General features: G+C 43.6%; 1 protein-coding gene across 1 annotated transcript in view; it reads right to left on the reverse strand.

Annotated features, from left to right (window-relative positions):
* Window positions 1-839, reverse strand: part of LOC143983160 (estrogen-related receptor gamma-like) — a 79,180-nt gene extending 78,341 nt beyond the window's left edge. Inside the window, exon 1 of the mRNA XM_077482539.1 lies at window positions 415-839. Coding sequence (XP_077338665.1) covers window positions 415-416 — 2 coding nt within the window. The 5' untranslated portion in view covers window positions 417-839. The remainder of the gene's footprint in view (window positions 1-414) is intronic.
* Window positions 840-22,963: the final 22,124 nt, after the last annotated feature.

A 22,963-nucleotide genomic window follows, 5' to 3' on the forward strand; every position in this document is an offset into this window, starting at 1 on the left:
GATTTGGTTGCCGAAATCTCCGACCGTGTGTACGTGGGCTTAGAGATACCTAGATATAGTTAGAGATAGCTACAAATATCACTGTCATTGATTACTCATCTGAGAGAGATTTCTTATTACTCAAGGAACCCCTAGCAACCTCTGGAAGAACTCTAGGCCTTCATGGAACCCTGGTTGAGAAAGGTTGCTGTAGGAGGTATATGACCATAGCAATGACATAAGGGTGTGCGCTTCTTCAGGTGCAGAGACCATTGTAAATGGCTCTATGTACTCAGTAAATCGCAGCTAGAAAAATGTCAGTACTATATAGAGAAGCATAGTAAAATGTTATATCTATTGTTCATGGTATATATGTATTTGAGTTTGTGTCAAAGATGAGAAATTAACAAATTGCTTATAATATTGTGTACTTACATGTTCAGTTTGGATTGTGCTGAATAAAGTGGGGACTTTGTATCACGTGAATCCAATGACTCCAGTAGGGATGGAGACAAGCAGCAAAGAAAAGAAGAGAGCGTTGCCAATCCAATAACGATCAGCCCACCTCTATGGCAAAGAGAAGCTGCTAGCCGTTAGTACCAGTCAATCTCCAGTTTTTATGTCCATCACAGAACGATGACCAGATCTGAAAATGGCGCCATGCTGTTGGTTAACTGATTAAAAGGCCCGCCATACCATGATGAAGCTACCACGTTGGAGTACCAGACCTGAGCAGATCTCCATGTTGGGTTCATCATCTTGAAGGGCTGAGAGACTACTTCACATGTGTACATGTGTGGTGGGGACATGTCTTTGCCCAGAATGTGTGTGAGTGAAATTTGGCAGGCTTCTATTCTGGATCAGGTCAGTGGGATGAGATGTTAATTCAGTGAGAGATAATCTGGGAGATTATACATACCTCTGGGAGATGGGGGCCGCTGGAGCTTTATGCTGAGCCAGCCACTCAGCCCCCACCTAGAGAGAATCCGTAACATCCTGTCTAAACATAACACCTAACACTGCGGATGATGGAAGGATGTTACAGCATGCACCAGTTAAAGTATAACTGTCACAAACCAAGGGAATTAAAAACTAATCATGTAATGTGCATATATATATATATATATATATATATATATATATATATATATATATATACATACACACAGTGGACATAAAAAGTCTGCACACCCCTGTTAAAATGTCAGGTTTCTGTGATGTAAAAAAATGAGACAAAGATAAATCATCTCAGAACTTTTTCCACCTTTTATTGTGACCTATAAGCTGTACAACTCAGTTGAACAACAAACTGAAATCTTTTAGGTGGAGGGAAGTAAAAAATAAAAAATAATATGGTTGCATAAGTGCGCACACCCTTAAATTAATACTTTGTTGAAGCACCTTTTGATTTTATTACAGCACTCAGTGTTTTTGGGTATGAGTCTATCAGCATGGCACATCTAGGCTTGGCAATATTTGCCCACTCTTCTTTGCAAAGACTCCCTATCTGTCAGATTGCGAGGGCATCTCCTGTGCACAGCCCTCTTCAGGTCACCCCACAGATTTTCAACCGTATTCAGATCTGGGCTCTGGTTGGACCATTCCAAAACTTTAATCTTCTTCTGGTGAAGCCATTCCTCTGTTCATTTGGATGTATGCTTTGGGTCGCTGTCATGCTGAAAGATAAAGTTCCTCTTCATGTTCAGCTTTCGAGCAGGAGCCTGAAGATTTTGTGCCAATATTGACTGGTATTTGAAACTGGTCATAATTCCCTCTACCTTGACTAAGGCCCCTGTTCCAGCTGAAAAAAAAAGCCCCGATGCATGATGCTGCCACCACCATGCTTCACTGTGGGTATGGTGCTCTTTTGGTGATGTGCAGTGTTGTTTTTGCGACAAACATATCTTTTGGATCTGGGGCCAAAAAGTTCAACCTTGGTTTCAACAGACCATAACACATTTTCCCACATGCTTTTGGGAGACTTCAGGTGTGTTTTTGCAAAATTTAGTCGGGCTTGGATGTTTTGCTTTATAAGAAAAGGCTTCTGTCTTGCCACTCTACCCCATAGGCCAAGCATATGAAGAATACGGGAGATTGTTGTCACATGTACCACATAGCCAGTACTTTCCAGATATTCCTGCAGCTCCTTTAATGTTGCTGTAGGCCTCTTGGCAGCCTCCCTGACCAGTTTTCTTCTCGTCTTTTCATCAATTTTGGAGGGACGTCCAGTTTTTGGTGATGTCACTGTTATGCCATATTTTCTCCAATTGAGGATGACTGTCTTCACTTTGTTCCATAGTATATCTAATGCCTTGGAAATTCTTTTGTACCCTCCTCCTGACTGATACCTTTTAACAATGAGATTCCTCTGATGCTTTGGAAACTTTCTGCGGACCATGGACTTTGCTGTACAATGCGTCCCAAGAAAATGTCAGGAAAGACCTACTAGAACAACTGAACTTTATTTGGGGTTAACCAAAGGCACTTTAAATTATGGCAAGTGTGCACTGACTCCTATTTAACATGAGTTTGAATGTGATTGCTTAATTCTGAATACAGCTACATCTGCAGTTATAAGAGGGTGTGCACACTTATAGTATGGAACCACATTATTTTCGTTTTTCATTTTTACTTCCCCCCTAAAAGATTTCAGTTTGTTTTTCAATTGAGTTGCACAGTTTATAGGTCACAATAAAGGTGGAAACATTTCTGAAATTATTTATCTTTGTCTTATTTGTTTTACATGACAGAAACCTGACAGGGGTGTGTAGACTTTTTATATCCCCCCCCCAGTGAGCCTTATTAATGGTCAATCGTGTCGCAAATGAAGGGGAAATTAGGTTTTTACTGACAGAAGTGTAGCCATTTTGGAACTGGACCTCCATATTTGTATTACTTACATGAGTTGTGTTACTTTTTGTATGTGTAATCCCAGATTCCCTTACATTTTTGGGGTAACCCAGGACTTTCCATTTTGTTAAATAACCAAGGACTGCCTTCTATCATGTTGTGCCCCTAGAACTCCCTTCTGTTGTGTTTTGTAACCTGCCCAGCTTTATCACTGCTTTACTGTAAATACTAGTTTTTAATTTAATCTAATACGCTAACAAAGTCATTTAAAAAGGCCAATACACCTACAAGTGATATTTTAAAAAATGGACTTTGTTGGACTAAGTCTCCTACTTGAATCCTCTGTTCTTTAGGGGCCATTGAATGTAGTGACGGAGAGCAGTTCCTACCTGAACATAAATAAATTCAATAAAAATGTACTTGTTTTTTATACTTTTTTGTATTTTAAACTGTTAAGGTACCATTAAAGTCCACTAGCCTCAAATACAAATTTCTCCAAGGTCATGGAGTGGCCTAACCAGTCTCCAGACCTTAATCCTATAGAAAATTTATGGAGGGAGCTGAAACTTCAAGTTGCCAAGCAACAGCCAAGAAACCTTTAAGGACTTAAAGAAGATCTATAAAGAAGAGTGGACCAAAATCCCTCCTGAGATGTGTGCAAACCTGGTAACCAACTACAAAAAACGTCTTACCTCTGTGCTTGCCAACAAGGGTTTCTCCACCAAGTACTAAGTCGTATTTCACTGGGGAATCAAATACTTATTTTACTAATCGAACTGCAACTCAATTTATAAGATTTGTGTCGTGTTTTTTCTGGATTTTTTAAAAATGGCAGTACCAGCTGACCCTGTGTCAGTTAAATTGGCATGACACAGGGTCAACTGGTACTGCCATTTTTTGTTAGTTGTAACCCCCCCCCCCCCCCCCCAAATAAATAGACAGAAATACATCATTGTTTAATAAATATGTATGTTTTAATATGTTGATGTTAATTCAATACATTTTTATACTTGTTTTATACTTTTTTGTATTTTAGATTGTTATAGTATCATTAAAGTCCACTAGCCTCAAATACAAGTTTATCCAATCTAATAGGATGTAGGTACCCCTTTCTACTATTATTAAATTATTGGCACCCAAATTAAACACTCCATGACCTTAATGTGCTTCTTAAGCCACACCTTTGTTGCCTTGGCGGTATGTTTTGGGTCACTGACATGCAGGAAGACCCATCTTTAGTGTTCTGGCTGAGCGAAGAAGGTTCTCATCCAAGATTGTACAATACATTGCCCCTCACTGCGGCAAAGTCGGCCTGTACCTTTAGCAGAGAAACGGTCCCAAATCATCATGTTTCCACCTCCATGCTTGACTGTAGGGATGGTGTTCTTAGGGTCATAGTCAGCATTTTTCTTCCTCCAAACATGGAGAGTGGGGTTAATGCCAATGAGCTCAATTTTAGTCACATTTGACTACAGCCCTTTCTCCCAATCCTTCTCTGAATCATTTAGATGTTCATTGGCAAACATCAGATGGGCCTGTACATGTGCCTTCCAGAGGAGGGGGACCTTTTCGGGTACTGCAGGATTTCAATCTATGGCAGCGTATTGTGCTACCAATGGTTTGTTTGGGGACTGTGGTCCCAACTGAATGAGAACATTCAGAAGCTCCTCCTGTGTAGTTTGGGCTGATCCCTCACTTTTCTCATGATAATCCTTACCGCATGAGGCATGGAGCTCCAGACCAAGGAGCGGTTGATGGTTATTTTGAATTTCTTCAATATGCGAATAATCGCTTCAACAGTTGTTTCCTTCTCACCAAGCTTCTTGCTGATGGTCTTGTAGCCCATTTCAGCCTTGTGCCGGTCTACAATCTTGTCCCTGACGTCCTTTGACAGCTCTTTGGTCTTGCCCATGATGGTGAGGTTTAAATGGAAGAAAGAGTTTCTGTGGACAGGTGTCTTTTATACACATGAGTTGTCGTTAGGAGCACCTTCTTAGGCCCCTTTCACACGGGGCGGATCAGTAATGATCCGCCCCGTGATGATCCGCTTGCTCAGCGGGGATCGCTCCGTTGTCCCCGCTGAGCCGGCGGCGGACAGGGCGGTCTCCACACACTGTGCAGGGACCGCCCTGTCAGCTCTCCGTTCTCCTCTATGGGGATCGGATGAGCATGGCCCGTCTGTCCGTGTTCATCCGCTCCGCTCTGCAGACGGATAGAAAAATAGGATTTTCCTCTGTCTGCTGAATCAGACTGTTGCGGAGGTGGACAATAGCGGGTGTCTGCGGATGTTCATCCGCAGACACCCGCTGTCCCATAGGGATGCATGTATGTCCGTATTTCATCCGCAAACGGATGTATGAAATATGGACATACTGTCCGCATGTGTGAAAGGGGCCTAAAATTTACAGGAGTAATCTGTGTACCACATGAGCACATACTGTAGCCAGTCTGTGGGAGCCAGAATTATTGTGGGTTGGTAGGGGATCAAATAGTTGTTTTACTCTCTGAACTGCAAATCAATTTCTAACATTTGCATCATGTGTTTTTTTTCTGGATTTATGTTTGATATTCTGTCTCTTTCATTTAAAATACACCTTTGATAAAAATTAAAGACCTTTAATTTCTTTGTAAGTGGGCAAACTTACAAAATCTGCAGGGGAACAAAAAAATATTTTCCCTACTGTATACAGTTCTTGGTTGTGTTCAATTCTGGCAAATATGAGATCCCTACTGCTCCCTCTCAACTTGTGGTTTCCTACAAAAGTTCCAGTGTGATTACTGGGGGAGTGGCGACTGAGGAAATGCCATCACCGGCCTGCAGCAGACTGATGACATTATCTCAGCCTAGTCGCTTGGTCATCACACTGACCTAATGACTTTAATACTTAGTGACACCGTTGGAACAATTTTTCATATCATGAGACTATGACTTTGCTTGCTGCATGCTCGTTTTACAGAGACATAAAAAAACTGCAAAAGAGAAAGCCAGGCACGCATTTACAGAATGGTTTTGGGTGGGGGGGGGGTGGAGTCATGAGCTCTATTTCTTCCAACCCAGGCTTTCATAGAAAAAGTATGTAAAACTACCACTTATTCACCCCCTTTTGGTCTTTTAAATGGAGCATTTAGTGTGTTTTATTATACAATATCTGTTTGATAAGTGAAAAAAATACATGTTGATTCTGCTAGAAATCTAGTCAGCAAAGAGAAGTCAGCACAGGTTACAAACACCAGTAGTTATCGGTTATATTTCTCTGAGGCCGCGTACACACGCGCGGACTGTTCGCCCAACCTTGTCCGCTGAACAGTGTTTGGGCGGACAGTCCGCTCGTGTGTGGGGCTTCAGCGGACAGTTTCAGCGGACAGTTGGCCGAACAAGGTCTTACGGAAATTCCGAAAAACTGTCCGCTGAAACAAGGTTTCAGCGGACTGTTCGCTCGTGTGTAGGCTTGTTCGGCCAACTAAGTCTCGCGCATGCTCAGAAAGGATTTCCACGTCGGAAGGTTGCATTGCAGTGTATAGGACGTCGTATTTTTCGTCCCGTCGTACGTGCCGTTCACGTCATCGCGCACGGTTTCAGCAAACTGTTCGTCCGTCGTGTGTGGCCATGTCCGTCCATGCTAAGTTTGAGCGGACTGTTCGCTCAAACTGTTGGACGGACAAAGTTGGGCCAACAGTCCGCGCGTGTGTACGCGGCCTCAGGACTACAGGACCCCAACCATCTATGTTATGGACAAGGGGAGGTCACAGTAGTCCTGTTCTATTTCTGTTGTCCTGGTACATTAGGGTGAGTGAGTGTTATACTAGAACAGGAGATATTTTTCTGGTAGACACCCCCCCCCCCCCAGTGGAGAGTTCCTTGGTCATCATGGCAGTGTTTGGTTAGTGGTGCCTCTTGCTTAGGTGTTGCAGCCTCTGGGGCCTTTCAAAAAGGTGTGTAACTGTCACGTACATGGTCGGAGTCTGAAGTGACGAGGTCAGCCTCTCTTGTATCTCCAGCCTGGGTCCCGCTGAGAGTGAAGACAGAAGGAACCAAGGGACAGGATGAACATGAGTGCCTGCAGATATAGCCCTGGAAGCTTGAAACAGAAGATGCGACTCTTGGAAGGCAGAAAGTCACAGGAACAGAGTTGCAGATAACCGGGAGACAGAGTAGAGACAAACAGGAGACAGGACGTAGTCACAAGGATAGCCAGGTTCGGTAGCAGACGGGCAGCAAGGTACCAAGACATCAGGCAGGAGCAGGGTCAAATAGGAAACCAGGATCAGGAGCCAGTAATCATAAGTGTAGGAGAGGGCAGCAGCAAAGTCAGGGAAAGCCAAGGTTTAGCAACGGATAACAGGCAGATAACAACAGGATACAGGTACAGGAACAGCTGAAGATAAGTCAGCATCTGTCTGAAGTCAGTGTGCCCCTTAAATAGGCCATCTGGCACCAAAGGGACACATGGATGCCTACCCATGGACATGCACAGTTCTTCGCGCCCGAAGCGCAACAATAGTTCTCTTACATTGCCCCATCCTTATGGCAGCCTCCGGATGCCCCTCAGGGGCTTCTTCTCTGGATGGAGCTGGAAAAAGGCTTGTACTTTTTGTGGGGCATGCACATTAGAAGCTGGTTTCCAAGAATTCTCTTCTGGGCCATAACCTTTCCATTTGATCAGGAATTGTGTTTGGCCCCTCCTGGTTTTACAATCCAGCACAGCTTCGACTTCATATTCCTTGTTGCCTTCGACGAGCAGTGGAGAAGGGTTTTCCGGATCCCGGCTGGGAATAAGGTTAGGCACCGTTGATTTTAGTAGGGAGATACCGGATGAATTTTCTGATTCTTAGGTAGTATTAGTTCAAAGGCCACAGGATTGATTTTCCTCTTAACTGGCAAAGGCCCCAAGTATTTCGGACCAAGTTTCTTTGAGAGACATCCAAGTTTTAAATTTGCGGTAGATAACAAGACTTTGTCCCCCGGTTCCAGATTCAAGTTACCCCTCTTCTTTTCTTCTTGTCAAAAATTTTTTTGCTGTTCGCCTGGGCCTTGGAGATGGTGTCCTGAAGTAATTTATTGTTAGAATTGAAAAAGCTCAGTTTGTCTTGTACAGCAGGTATGGAAGACTCTGCAGGCAACTCAGGCAAAAAGGAAGGGTGATATCCATAATTGGTGAAAAAAGTGATTGTAGCTGAATGAATGGAGTTATTATATGCAAACTCCACCAGCGGGAGACGGGGTGACCAGTCATCTTGTGAGAAAGAGGAGAAGCAACACAAGTACTGCTCCAAGGTCTGGTTAGTCCGCTCCGTTTGTCCATTTGTTTGAGGGTGGTAAGCAGTGGACAGGCGGAGTTCGATGTTTAAAGCTTCACACAAAGCCCTCCAAAATCTGTAGGTGAATTGCACCCCTCGGTCAGAGATGATGTTGTCAGGGATACCGTGCAGTATTACAATTTCTCTGATTAATGTGGAGGCAGTCTCAGCGGTAGAAGGAGTCCCTTGCAGGGGTACAAAATGTGCCATCTTGGTCAGATGATCAACTACAACAAATATAGTGGTAAAGTTTCTTTGGCACAGGAAGACATTCCAGTAGACCCCAAGTCTTGGCTCAATCTGGTTTTGCTGCGTAGGCATGGCACACAGGATTTTACATATTTGTTACAGTCCTGTATTAGGTCTGGCCTCCAGAAAGACAGAGAAATTAAGTCTGTACTCTTGTGAATTCCAAAATGGCCCGCCAAGGGATGATTGTGGCACCATTTGAGGACAGAGACACTGAACTGTTCCAGGGCAAAGATTTGTTCATTGTGGTAATAGAACCTTTCTCTCAATTGGAGAGGTAAATCTTGAGAAGGGGGGTGATTCGTCACATCTGCCTTTATTTGGGACATCAAGTCTGATTGAAGAAGAAGGAAATTCTTGGCAGGCAGGATAGTGTCTGGCTCCGAGGGCCGAACTGGGCCATGGAACATGTGCGACAGCGCATTTGGTTTGCCATTCTTTGAACCAGGGTGGAAGGTGATGTGGGATATGAAGCGAGAGAAAAACAATGCCCATCTTGCCTGTCGAGGTCTTTGTCTCTTGGCTGTTCTCAAATCCTACAAGTTTTTGTGGTCGGTAAAGATAAGGATAGGGTGAGAGGCTCCCTCCAACAAGTAATGCCATTCCTCAAGCACAGCTTTAATAGCCAACAATTCCAGATCTCCCACATCATAGTTCTTTTCAGAGGGATTCCGTTTCTTGGAGAAGAAAGCTATGATGCAGTAAAGATTTAGTGCCCTGTCGCTACTAGGTTTTCAGAGGCGTCTACCTCTAAAACATAGGTCAAGGATGGGTCGGGATGTTTCAGGATGGGAGCCGAGATGAACAAGGCTTTTAATTGTTCAAAGGATGCTTGGGCTTCTGTGACCCATTGGAAGGGAACATGCAGTTTGGTTAGTTGCGTAATGGGGGAGATAATGGCAGAAAAGCTTTTAAATATAAAAATAAAATTAGCAAATCCCACAAACCTTTGTAAAGCTTTTCTGTCCATAGGGGCTGGCAATTTCAGGACTGCAGTGACCTTTTGGGGATCCATGAAAATACCATCAGCGGAAATGACAAGTCTAAAGGCCCATACACACGATCAGACTTTTTGACAACAAACATGCAAATTAGCTGTTTTGGAGCAACATCCGACCATGTGTACGCTCCATCAGACAAACTTTTTTGGTTTTCATCTGACTTTTGTTGGACAAACTTTCTGGCAACAAAAGTCCGATGGAGCAAAGTCTGATCGTGTGTACAGAAAACCATAGGACTTTTGTACAAAGTACAAACAGGCATGCTCAGAACCAATGCAAAAGATCAGACAATACAGAAGTTGACCAAAGGTGGCGGTAAAGAGCAGAAAAACCACGTGATTTGGTGAAAGTTGGCTGAAAAAGTCCTGCTGTGTGTATGCAACACAAGTTCAGGGCCGACGCCCTTTGTACAAAAATCCAAGGGAAAGTTTGTACAAAGTCCTATCATGTGTATGAGGCTTTAGAAACTGTATAGTCTGCTTTTCGAAGTCACACTTCTCAGCCTTGACATAGAGGTGGTGTTCACGAAGTCTACTCAAGACCTTCTTCACATGGGTGCAATGTAATTCTACCGTATCAGAGAAGATAAGGATGTCATCAAGGTAGACTATGAAAAATAGATCAAGGAAGTCCCAAAAAATATCATTTACCAGGTGCTGGAAGGTGGCAGGGCCATTTCAGAGGCCAAAGGGCATGACTAAATAGTCAAAATTCCCAAAGTGTGTCCTAAAAGCCGTTTTCCATTCATCTCCCTCCTTGATCCGGACTAGATTGTAAGCACCCCTCAGATCTAGTTTGGAAAACATTTGTGTTCCTCGCAACCTCTGGAACAATTCAGGGATCAGAGGAAGTGGGTACCGGTTCTTAAAAGTTATTTTATTAAGATCTTGGTAGTCTATACACGGTCTTAAAGAGTGATCCTTTTTCTCTACGAAGAAGATACCAGCCCCTGCTGGTGAGGAAGAGGGCCAAATATACCCTTTCTCCAGGCTTTCATCAATATACTTGTGTAAGGCCTCTAGTTCAGGTTCTGACCAAAAGGGATCTTGGCCCCCGGTAAAATGGAGCAGTCATAAGTCCTGTGTGGAGGAAGAGTATCTGCGATCTTGATGTTGAATACATCCAAGAATCCGTGGTATGCAACGGGCACCAACTTCACAGTTTCAGGGTCAGGGTAGATGCGGAGGAGGGGTAGGGTTATAAGTCCTTTCCGGAAAAAAATGTACCTGACAGTAATTGGATGAAAAGGAGATATCTCCAGTAAGCCAGTCAATATGGGGGTTATAGACTTTTAGCCAGGGTAGTCTCAGGATAATGGGAAACATAGGCAAGGTTATCACATCCAGACAGAGAAGTTCCTGATGTCCGGCAAGGAATGGGTACAGTCTCTTAAGTAACTGACCTTGACTTGAGACCAGAGCCATCCGCTAGATAAACAGAAAATCCCTGCCTCTTGGTGTGCAAGGAGAGTTGGTGTAAAGTAGCAAATACTGAATCCACAAAACAACTGCAGGCTCCAGAGTCTATAATTGCGGATACAAAAATAGTCCTCCTGGAACTGGAGCTGAAGCGGAAGAGAGAGATGTAACTGATCCCTTCCAGGGAGATGCATCATGTGGGCCAGCAGAGAAGTGGACTTGAAAGGTTTTACGGGGCAAGTCTGTATGAAATGGCTTGCCTCTCTGCAGTAAAGGCAAAGTCTGTTATGTTGTCACCAGAGGTGCTCAGAAGAAGACAGAGGTGGTCTTGGGAAGCTTCTATGGGGAGATTCATGGTACTTCTTATTTTTGATGGGCACCTATGGTGTTCTGGCAGTAGCTGCAGGAACGGAAGAAATAGTACTTGGGTGTACAGGTGGCTTGGTATTAGTTCTCTCAGATCGCCTTTCACGTAGCTGTCAGTCGATCTGAATGACGAGATCAATCAGATCTTCAAGAGATACGGGTGCACCCACACGGGTAAGTTTGTCGCTCAAAGTATCAGAGTCCAAGACGAAATTGACGGTGGAAAGCAGCCTTATTCTACTGAGTATCCATACTGCAAACACAAAAGTCAGACACAGTCCGCAACAGCTCTTAGACCTTGCTGAAGTCTGCCGAGTGTGGATTCTGCAGTCTGTTGGAGGAAGGGTTTGGCATAAAGAGAAAAAGGAGTCGGTAGTTGTCAAGGCCGGATAATATTGTTCCCGAAGATGATGAGCCCAGGAAAGAGGTTAATTTAGTAGTAGTGTAATGATGAAGTGTAATGATGAACCCCACTTTAATGCCTTCTGAAGAGAAAGTTCAGGGTAACAAGGAAAAATAAAGTTCACAGGCGTTTTGGAAGGTACGGAACTGTTTGCGATTTCCTGAAAAACGCTCAGGCAAGAGTACTGGGTTCAGGAGTAATAGTGGTTTCACTGAGCATGCAAAAGTCAGTTTGCACAAAAGAACTCACAACAGCATGGGAGGTTGAGACAGGTGAGACATCAAGCTGGTTCAGTAGTCGACCTTCCATCCGGCCCAGATCCACTTGGAGACTCTGTACAGTATGGGATAGTGCAGAGATTGATCAGCAAATGTCCTCAAAAGGCAAGGCCTCCCTTTCAGACTCCATTGATGGCTGAATGATACTGTCGCGTACCTGGTCATGGTTTGAAGTGACGAGGTCAGCCTCTCTTGTATCTCCAGCCCAGGTCCCACTGAAAGGGGAGATAGAAGGAACCAAGGGACAGGAGCAACATGAGTGCCTGCAGATGTAGCCCTGGAAGCTTGAAGCAGAAGATGCGACTCTTGGAAGGCAGAAAGTCGCAGCAGGTCGCAGGAACTGAGTTGCAGATACTTGGGAGGCAGAGTAGAGCCAAACAGGAGACAGGAGCATAGTCACAAGGATAGCTGGGTTCGGTAGCAGACAGGCAGCAAGATACCAAAATATCAGGCAGGAGCAGGGTCAAATAGGAAGCCGGGATCAGGAGCCAGTAATCAGAAGTGTAGAACATTCCAGCAGCAAAGTCAGGGAAATCCAAGGTTCAGCAAAGGATAGTAGGCAGGTAACAACAGGATACAGGTACAGGAACAGCTGAAGATCAGTCAGCATGTCTGAATCAGTGCACCCATTAAATAGGCCGCCTGGCGCCAAAATGGCCTACAGACGCGCGCTGACACATCTGCCAAGTTTTTTTGTGTGCACAAATGCGTGCTCCCGAAGCGCAACAATAGTTCTCTTACAGTATATGTAATAACAGATCATGTGACACTTGCCGCGTACACACGACCGGACTTTTCGATGGACTAGGTCCGACGGTCTTTCGGCACGAACGGACTTGGCCACACACGACCGGACTAAGTCCGTTCATTTAGAATGTGATGACATAAACGGGACTAAACAAGTAAGCCAGTAGCCAATAGCTGCCCTTGCGTTGTATTTGGTCTGTCGGACTAGCACACAAACGGTTTTCTTGATTTTTAGTCTGTCAGATAGATTTGAAACATGTTTTATTTCTAGGTCCGTCTGACTTTTGGGAAAAAATTGTCCGCTGGAGCCCACACATGATCGAATTGTCCGACGGATTTCGGTCCGCCGGACCAAGTCTGTCGGAAAGTCCGATTGTGTGTGCGCGGCATTAGATTGAACACCAGTGGACATCATTTCACTAATTATGTGACTTCTAAAGGTAATTGGTTGCACCAGTGCTTTTTATGGGCTTCATAAAGGGGATGAATACATACACACATGCCAATTATCAGTATTTTATTTCTGAAAAACAGTTTTATGTATATGTAGCACTAACCCCCGAAGGAGCTGCTGGTTATTTTTGGGCTTACCGCTACCTTTTCGTTCTCCTTGTTTCACGTCTAGGGGATATCCCGTGGTAAATGGCCCAGTAACTTGAGACTGACAATAGATCCACTTGGGATCAGAGGGTTGGAAAGGAAAGTTCAGGTACTCTCAATGTCAAAGTCGAAAACGTTAAAGAACTTGCTTACTTTGACTGCATCCAGAGAACAGCCATTCACAGCTGGATGAACACTCAGATTGGACAGTCCCCCTCTCACAAGGCCTAGCAGCCAACCAGGTGTTTACTCAACGTGTTTACTACAAAGTCTTGATCACTGATGTTGTTGCAGAACACGTAGGGAAACTAAGCTGTAGAACACTTGTAGGATACCTGGATCTTTCAGCCTGCTTGGCGACATCCACAAGACTGGATTCTCTCGGTTATTTCAGCCCTTCCAGGCTCTTGTTAAGAAAACCAAACTCACACGTGGTATTCTTCTAAAGTGTCCTCCCCTGGAATGCTCAAAGTTCAATGGGTCTCTTCCGAACCGGAGACAGCACCCATCCACCTTGGAATCCTTCCTTAGTTCCCTTGCCTTGGGCTAGTCAGCCCCAAGGCATTAAAGTCGGGTGGATCCGCACCCCAGGCCATAGCCTTCCTGGGGGCTGGTCAGGAGGACCAGGACCATGTACTCAACACTACATACTGGACCAGAACCCCGAACCACGTGACGTCCACATCTTAAATACCCTCTCCCAGAGGGCACAGTGAGAGGGCCACTCCCACTGACCTGACTCAGAGGGAGAGTATATTAAACGCCCAATCAGACCATAGTTCCACGCCTGCCACCATGGACAGTGCCCCCCTGTGGCCAGGCTAAACATCTCACAGTCCAGTCAGACTGACACAGAAGTCAAATTTAGGCAAATAGACCCAAACCAAACTGTAATTTGGGTAAAGTTAAATTTTGAAAAACACATAGCGTGTGCTCTTCAGGAGCCCACCGCTACATATATATTTTTCTAATTTTACTTCACCAACTTAAACTATTGTGTTCTGATCCATCACATATAATTCTGATTAAAAAAACATTGAACTAAAGCTGTAATTGTAACAAAATATGTAAAAAGCAGAGGGGGCGAATACTTTTTCAAGGCACTGTATTTATGGCATTTTTATTTTTACTAGTAATGGCGGGGATCTGCGATTTTTAAAGGGACTGCGACATTGTGGTGGACAGATCGGACACTTATTTGGGACCATTGACATTTATACAGCGATTAGAGCTAAAAATAGCCACTGATTACTGTATAAATGCCACTGCCAGGGAAGGGGTTAACACTAGGGGGCAATCAAGGGGTTAAACGTGTTACCTAGGGAGTGTTTCTAACTGTGGGGGGTATGGAACTGCCTGGAGGAGACCAATCGCTGTTTCTAATCAGTAGGAACAGGAGATGTCTTTCTTCCCCTGACAGAATTAAGATCTGTCTACTTACATTAACAGATCTCCGTTCTGTCTCTGTCAGGAGGCGATCGCGGGTGGCCGGTGGGCATGGCCTCATGCTGCGGGCCCCCTACAGGGGCTCAGAATTGGCGAACGCCACCATACCGGCCAGCAGGATGGGGGCTCGAGATGGGAGTCCTGTGTAAGTTCACCTTACACTTGAAAGTGTCATTTTGTTTCATCTGTCCACAGCACACAGAGACACACAACAGAAAGGATGGGTTTTTCACCACTTTGACTGGTTGCCAGTATGATTTCTATATTGTCAGCACCTGTTAATTGATACAGGTGAGTAATTACAAATTACAGGTGCATCAAACTTGGAATGAAACTATTTCTTACAAATTGGAGAAGTGCCAATAATTTTGTCCAGTGCATTTTTGGAGTTTTGAGTGAAATGTGTCATAGTTGGCTTTTTGTCACTCCACTTTTTTTGTATCATACCAATACAAAAGAAAAGAATGAGAATGCCTAAACATTTGTAAATGCAACAAGTTTCTGGGTGAAGTGGTGCATTATCAGAAATGCAGGGGTGATGATATTTTTGGTCATGACTATTTATAATTGCATGTAGACAAGGTGCCCCAATGTAAGTTTTAAACATAGATTATTTCTGGAATTCAGCTTCTAGCCCCTGTTCACACTGAGCAGATTTGACAAGTCCAATCGCTTGCCAAATCAGAGCCTATTGCCGTCAATGGCACCGTTTCGAATCGGTGCAGTGCCAACTTTGCAGTGCCGTACAGATTCCCAAAAGGAGTTCCTGCACTACTTTTGCCGACTTCGGGGGCAATTTCAATAGACATATGTGCATGAACCCACACAGATGTCTTTCAAATCAGCCCCGAACGCGCACTGAAATGCAAGTTTGAAATCATGTGAGTTCAGCGGAAATCGCATGATTTCAAACCCGCCCTCAGTGTGGGCTGCATTTCAACAATTGGTTTCCCATGATGCCCACAACTGCATTTCAAAAAGAGTGCTCAGGAAATATAAATGAAAAAAAGATGATGGGAGGTAAATGCAATGTGCTACTTCTAAGGTGACCAGATTTGTAAAAAGAAATCCGGGGACTTATTTTTTTTTATTGGCAAATACACAGAGTGCTGGGTACAGGACTGCATAATACACAGAGCGCGGGTACAGGACTGCATAACACACAGAGCGCGGGTACAGGACTGCATAATACACAGAGCGCTGGGCACAGGACTGCATAATACACAGAGTGCTGGGTACAGGACTGCATAATACACAGAGCGCGGGTACAGGACTGCATAACACACAGAGCGCGGGTACAGGACTGCATAATACACAGAGTGCTGGGTACAGGACTGCATAATACACAGAGTGCTGGGTACAGGACTGCATAATACACAGAGCGCGGGTACAGGACTGCATAACACACAGAGCGCTGGGCACAGGACTGCATAATACACAGAGCGCTGGGCACAGGACTGCATAATACACAGAGCGCTGGGCACAGGACTGCATAATACACAGAGCGCTGGGCACAGGACTGCATAATACACAGATCGCTGGGCACAGGACTGCATAATACACAGAGTGCTAGAACGGCCACCCGGCCAAACTGAGCGAGCGGGAGAGAAGGGTCTTTGTCAAGAACCCCATAGTCACTCTGACAGAGAGAGAGGAGAATCTTCCAGGAAAAAAACAAACCATCTCTGCAGCACTCCACCAATCAGGCCTGTATGGTAGAGTGGTCAGACAGAAGCCACTTCTCAGTAAAAGGCACATGACAACCCATCGGGAGTTTGCCGAAAGGCACCTGAAGGACTCAGACCATGAGAAACAAAATTCTTTGGTCTGATGAAACAAACAATGAACTCTATGGTCTGAATGGCAAACGTCATGTCAGAGGGAAACCAGGCACCACTCATCACCTGGCCTAAACCATTCCTACAGAGAAGAATGGTGGTGGCAGCATCACATTGTGCGAATGTTTTTCAGACTAGTCAGGATCGAAGGAAAGATGAATGCAGCAATGTACAAGGACATCCTTGATGAAAACCTACTCCAGAGCGCTCTGGACCTCACACTGGGGCAAAAGTTAATCTTCAAACAGGACAAAAACCCTAAGCACACAGCCAAGATAAGAAAGGAGTAGCTAAGGGACAACTCTGTGAATATCCTTGCATGGCCCAGCCAGATTCCAGATTTGAATCCGATTCAACATCTCTGGAGAGATCTGAAAATGGCTGTGCACCAATGCTCCCAAACCAATCTGATGGAGCTTGAGGGGTCCTGCAAAGAAGAATGGGAAACACTGCCCAAAAATAGGTGTGCCAAGCTTGTAGCATCATACTAAGCCTTGAGGCTGTAATTGGTGCCACATTTTTTAATACATTTGCAAAGATTTCAAATAAACTTCTTTCATTTTGTCATTATGGGGTATTGTTTGTAGAATTTTAAGGAAAATAATGAATTTAATCCATTTTGGAATAAGTCTGTAACATAACATGTGGAAAAAAAAGTGAAGCGCTATGAAAACTTTCCAGATGCACCACACACATAGCCTTGAAAAAGTATTCATACCCCTCAAAATATTTTACAAATAAATAGCTGAAAAGTGTGGCGTGCATTTGTATTCAGCCCCCTTTACTTTGATACCCCCAACTAATATCTAGTGGAACTAATTGCCTTCAGAATCCACCTAATTAGTAAATAGAGTCCACCTGTGTGATTTAATCTCAGTATTAATACAGCTGTTCTCTGAAGACCTCAGAGGTTTGTTAGAGAACCTTACATGAACAAACCGCACCATGAAGGCCAAGGAACACACCAGACAGGCCAGGGATAACATTTGTTTAGAAGTTTAAAGCAGGGTTAGGCTATAAAAAAAATAGTAAGCTTTGAACATCTCACAGATCACTGTATAATCCATCCTCCAAAAATGGAGAGTTCGATGCCCCAGTTGAAGACCCCTTGGATCGAAACACGTTGGGCTTGCACATTTTTGCCTCTCACATTGCTTTTTTTATATAGATTTTTTACCTTATTTGTGTTCACTTTTATCTTGTATATCTTGCAAACCTTTGTAAGATTTCTTATGACCAAATAAACCATACCTGGTTGATCTGCACCATATGGAGCACTCTTTTTCTTTCCTTTTATATTTTGACACTGCTGATCATCCATACATCATTACGTGGATCGTTTTGGACCTCTTTGGGTGCCGGTTGTTGGTCATTCCCGGTCTTGTGATTTGGAGTCGCTTATTCATCATTGCATCCAGCGTGATATTTCCAGGACTACGAGCTTATTTGACCCACTCCCGTATGGTATGTGTCCACCACAACTGGTAAGAGTACCCCACCTCTGATATCTTATCCTTTGGACCAGCATATATCCCAGTTTGCAGACACTATAATTGTTGCACAAACCAATCAATATAAGCTTATTGTTTATTTTTCTTTATCAAAAATATGTAACAATACATATTGACCTAAATTTATGAAGAAAATTTTAGATTTTCTTTTTACTTTCTGCTCTAAAACATCAAATAAAAAAAAAAAAAAAAGTGTTTTTTTCAAAAATGTCATTAAAAAAAAAAAGACACATTTTATTTGGGTACAACATTGTATGACCATGCAATTTTAAGGTTGCCCAGACCAAATTTTCAGTTTTCAGCGCTGTCACTCTTTGAATGACAATTGTGCGGTCACACAACACTGTACCCAAATTAAAATGTTATTTTTTTTTTCCCCACAAAAATAGAGCTTTCTTTTGGTGGTATATAATCACCACTGGGGTTTTTATTTTTTGCTAAACAAACAAAAAAATCCGGAAAAAATGTTGAAAATTTTTTTTTATAGTTTGTTATAAAATTTTGTAAACACATAATTTTTCTCCTTCATCAATATGCGCTGATGAGGCAGCACCGATGTTTGTTACTGATAGATGGCACTGGTAGGTGACACTGATGGGCAGCACTGTTGATTAGGGGTGCACATCTTTTCACTGGTCTCACTAGTCGATTACGATTATCTGGTCAACGATATGATTCCGCGATGCATCACGATTACTGAAGCACTCCCACTTCCGCCTGGGCCACCTAGGCGGCCCTTCTTCCCTGCAATCTTCTGGGACACATCACAGGTCGCTCGGCTGTGCAGGATAGCACAGTGAGACATGCACACCCGGCTGTTAAGCTGCAAGCTGTCACAGCCGGATGCCCACAGTAGTATTACCAGCTCCACGGACAGGTAGGGGAGAGAATGGAGGGTTTGGGTGGCCACATCGCTGGATTGTGGGACAGGTGAGTGTCTTTTTATTAAAAAAGTCAGAAAATACACTTTTTTTTTAATAGATGCTGACTTTTAATAAACAAAAATTTACTGGAACTCATTCTTTGAATTAAAAATAACCTCACTCCTTTAAAGCGGAGTTCCACCCAAAAGTGGAACTTCCGCTTTAAGCACTCCTCGCCCCGACATGCCACATTTGACATTTCTTTTTTGGGGGGGGGGTGTTTCTAAATTCCTTGTACTACCATGTCTGTGCTGACGTTTCTCTGGGCTCCCCCGTTTGCACCTTCCAGCACACTAGGAGTTAACACAGTGGAATGTGCAAACGGGGGGCGAGGAAATGTCAGCAAAGAGCACGTGTAGGAGCCAGTGTAAGTAGCGTACAAACACATTTGTACTCTACATACTGCTATTAAAATACCTGTGTGGTAATAAATGCAGGTATAATCCATTAAGTGGCGATAGCTGTATGTGTTTTTTAAAATATATGCAGCTTCATACCTCATTTCTTAGTGGGTGTTTAACTGTATATGTTGCTCATGTGACTGCTTAGCCCGCCTGCGTCTCTCTTGACGTCAGTGGGTGTTCTCAGCCCCGCCCACAGACAGAAGCAATCAGATCAGACGAGAGGTGGGCGGGACTGATGCCAGGAGAGACGTGGGCCAGACCGAGCAGTCACATGAGTGGCATATACAGTTATACACACACTAAGAAATTAGGTATGAAGCTGCATATATTAAAACAAACCTACAAATTCTCAGAGACAAAAAAACAAATTCATCAGCTGTGCCATTAAATCATCCTTCTATACCAAAATACAGGAGACAAAAATTATAAAATTCTATTAAGATGGTACCTCACCCCCTCCAGATTACACAAGTGTTTCCCCACCACCTCAGATCGCTGTTGGCGATGTGGGGAGGGTGAAGGTTCAATTGCTCCACATTTTCTGGTCCTGCCCTAACCTGCAGAATTAGGTTAGAATCCAAACTACTAAAATGGCGCTAAGGCATGTATACCACCCCTCCCCGTTTCCCTTCCCTCCCTCTCTTACTTCTATCTCTTTCTATCACTATTCTTTTCCTCTCTGCCTTCCAATAACTGTGCATTTTGAGGAAAAAGTGAAAAAAGTAGGGAAGAAGTCCTGTTGCCCTTGGACACATGCGAAAAAACTGTAATGCATTAACCCATATGTTGTACGCCAACTACACCTTTGTCATGCAATGTTCGCATGTATAATGTTTTCTGTACCCTGTCACACTGAACAAAGTGTCTGTAACATATAATGCATTTTCAGATTGTCTGTTATGTTGGGATCTCTCCCTCTGTTGGTGCTCAATAAAAATTTATATTTGAATAAAATAAAAACAAAAAACACATACAGCGGTGGCCACTTAATGGATTATAACTTTGCATTTATTACAAAAGCCATTTTGACAAAAACGCTCAGAGCACTCTTCCGAGAAGGGCGGGGCAACTCGAGGTGATGTCACCAGACATTGATTTTTCGGGTCGCATGCCTTGATGCCACAGGACACCCGAATTGCGATGCATCGATTAAATTCCGCACGCCTACTGTTGATGAGGCATTGATTGGCTAACAGCTGATCATGTAGTAAGGGGTCAGGATCGACCCCTTAATTCGATCTGTGATCAGCGAGTCTGAGACCCACCGATCACAGAGCGCGCAGGCCGCCCGAGCACGTCTATTGACACCCTCCCGGCAAAGTAGGTCTGTGCTATAGCCATTATTCGGCTATAAAAGCAGATCTGAAGAGGTTAAATAATGTAAGTTTTTTTTTTAAGGTTAAATCACTTTACAAACAGGTTTAGAAAATAAGTTACCGTTTATATAAAAAAAAATAAAAAATTGTGGTGATGTATTAAACACAGAAGAAACCACCACGACGCCCAGTTCTTTTGGCCATGGTCCAGCAGATTACAAGCTCATTTGCAGAGTGGCATATGGTATACACAATATCTCTTTGATCTTGTTAAAGGATGTACCTGTAACATAGGCATGTGACTAATAGCAGTTTACATCCCACACATTCTGCCCCAGTGGCCTATTTCTTAAGTGAACCTTTAGTCTGCAGCTCCATCCTGACAATTTCAGCAACATCTGGAATTTGGGATGTAGCCCAGAATAAGGCAACAACGTTTTGCCCAGGGGAGCCAACCTTCCGCAGTACAACTGCGGCAGCAGGTCGAGAAGGGTTTAAATCGATTTTGTAAGGCTTCGTTGTCATACTTACATACACTGTGCAGTTAGTTTTGCACAGTGTGGCCCCCGATCCTCAACTTCTGGGGTCCCCCGGTGGTGATGGTAGCTCCTCCCCACATAAACCCCTAGGAGAAGCACTCTCCTGGGGGTTACTTTGCGGGCACGCTCCCGAGTCCAGCATTTGCATCCATAGACACAGAATGCCGGACTCTGTCCCGGCGTCATTGGATTTGATTGACAGTAGTGGGAGCCAATGGCTGGGCTGCTATCAATCTATCCAAGCGCAAGAGCCAAGACAACGGGCAGAAGGGAAGAGCGGGGGGGGGGTCAGTGACAGTTTTTTCACCTTAATTCATAGGATGTATTAAGGCGAAAAAACATGAGGGTTTACAACCCCTTTAAGGTGAAGCCTGATGGGATCATTGTCCAGTGTCTAATACCGCTGTTATCTGAAATTTGGTTTGTTTTTACAGCCCAGTCTGTTGGAGCATGGTGGGATTATTATCCAATGCTTGAAAATGCTGCTATCTGGTAAGAAGTGAATCTCTCTGGTGATGGGATATTAAAGTTTTTGTGTTTTGAAGAAAACTGAAGTTACCTTATATTTGGTTCAGCCACTTCCCCCAAAGAGCACAGAAGTTTTTTACATATTTGGTTCACTCAATTCCCTTTTCTATAAAGGTTTGCCAGTTGGACATTTGTTATGCACCTTTTATGAACTGAATCATATATTTTTCACCTTATGAGTTATTTTATCTAACTTTTATTTTGTTATACACTTGTTTTTGTACGAGTTGACTTTATGCTCTTAAATTTTTGTCGTGTATTTTTGAACTGTGAAAATTCTTTTAGATTAGCACACCCGTTTCTTTTAATTATCTATGACCTCACCACCATCCCCACCGGAGGTGGAAACATTTTTTTTTTTCTGCTACAGACAGGACAACTTCACCACATCAAAAAGGGACGATGGACGGGCCATGTACCGTCAAATCTTGGGTGAGAACCTCCTTCCCTCAGCCAGGGCATTGAAAATGGGTCATGGATGGGTATTCCAGCATGACAATGACCCAAAACCCACGGCCCAGGCAACAAAGGAGTGGCCCAAGAAAAAGCACATTAAGGTCCTGAGTGGTAGGCCAGTCTCCAAACCTTAATCACATAGAAAATATGTGGAGGGAATTGAACATTCGAGTTAAACATCAGCCTCAAAACCTTAATGACTTGGAGAGGATTTGCAAAGGAGTGGGACAAAGACACTCCTGAGATTTTTGTAAACCTGGTGGGCAACTACAAGAAACGTCTGACCTCTGTAATTGCCAACAAGGGTTTTTCCACCAAGTACTAAGTCATATTTTGCGAAGGGGTCAAATATTTGTTTCACTCATTAAAATGCAAATCAACGTACAACTTTTTTGAAATGCATTTTTCTGGATTTTGTTATTCTGTTTCTCACTGTTAATATAAACCTACCATTAAAATTATAGACTGAGCATTCCTTTGTCAGTGGGTAAATGTACAAAATCAGCAAGGGATCAAATAGCCCCCCCCTCACTGTAGGGGAGGCAAGGGGAAAGTGGGGCTTTTATGAGGCCATTACTTTGTTCTGGGTAGGCACAGAGTGATGGGGTATTAGAACAATGCCAAATATCATCTGTTGCTATAGGGCAGTGTTTCTCAGCCTTTTTTTCAGTCAATGCACCCTTTAAAGAAAAAAAAAAAAAAAAAGGGACAGTCTTGAGGCACCTCACATTTGAAAAGTCTACTGGTTTTATATAATGTAGAAACATCTACAAGTCCAAGTAGGACAGGACACCCAACATTAGAGGAGATCTT

This window comes from Lithobates pipiens, unplaced genomic scaffold (assembly GCF_037356315.1).
Source record: "Lithobates pipiens isolate NorthernLeopardFrog02 unplaced genomic scaffold, aLitPip1_a1.2 Scaffold_1, whole genome shotgun sequence".
Taxonomy (NCBI): domain Eukaryota; kingdom Metazoa; phylum Chordata; class Amphibia; order Anura; family Ranidae; genus Lithobates; species Lithobates pipiens.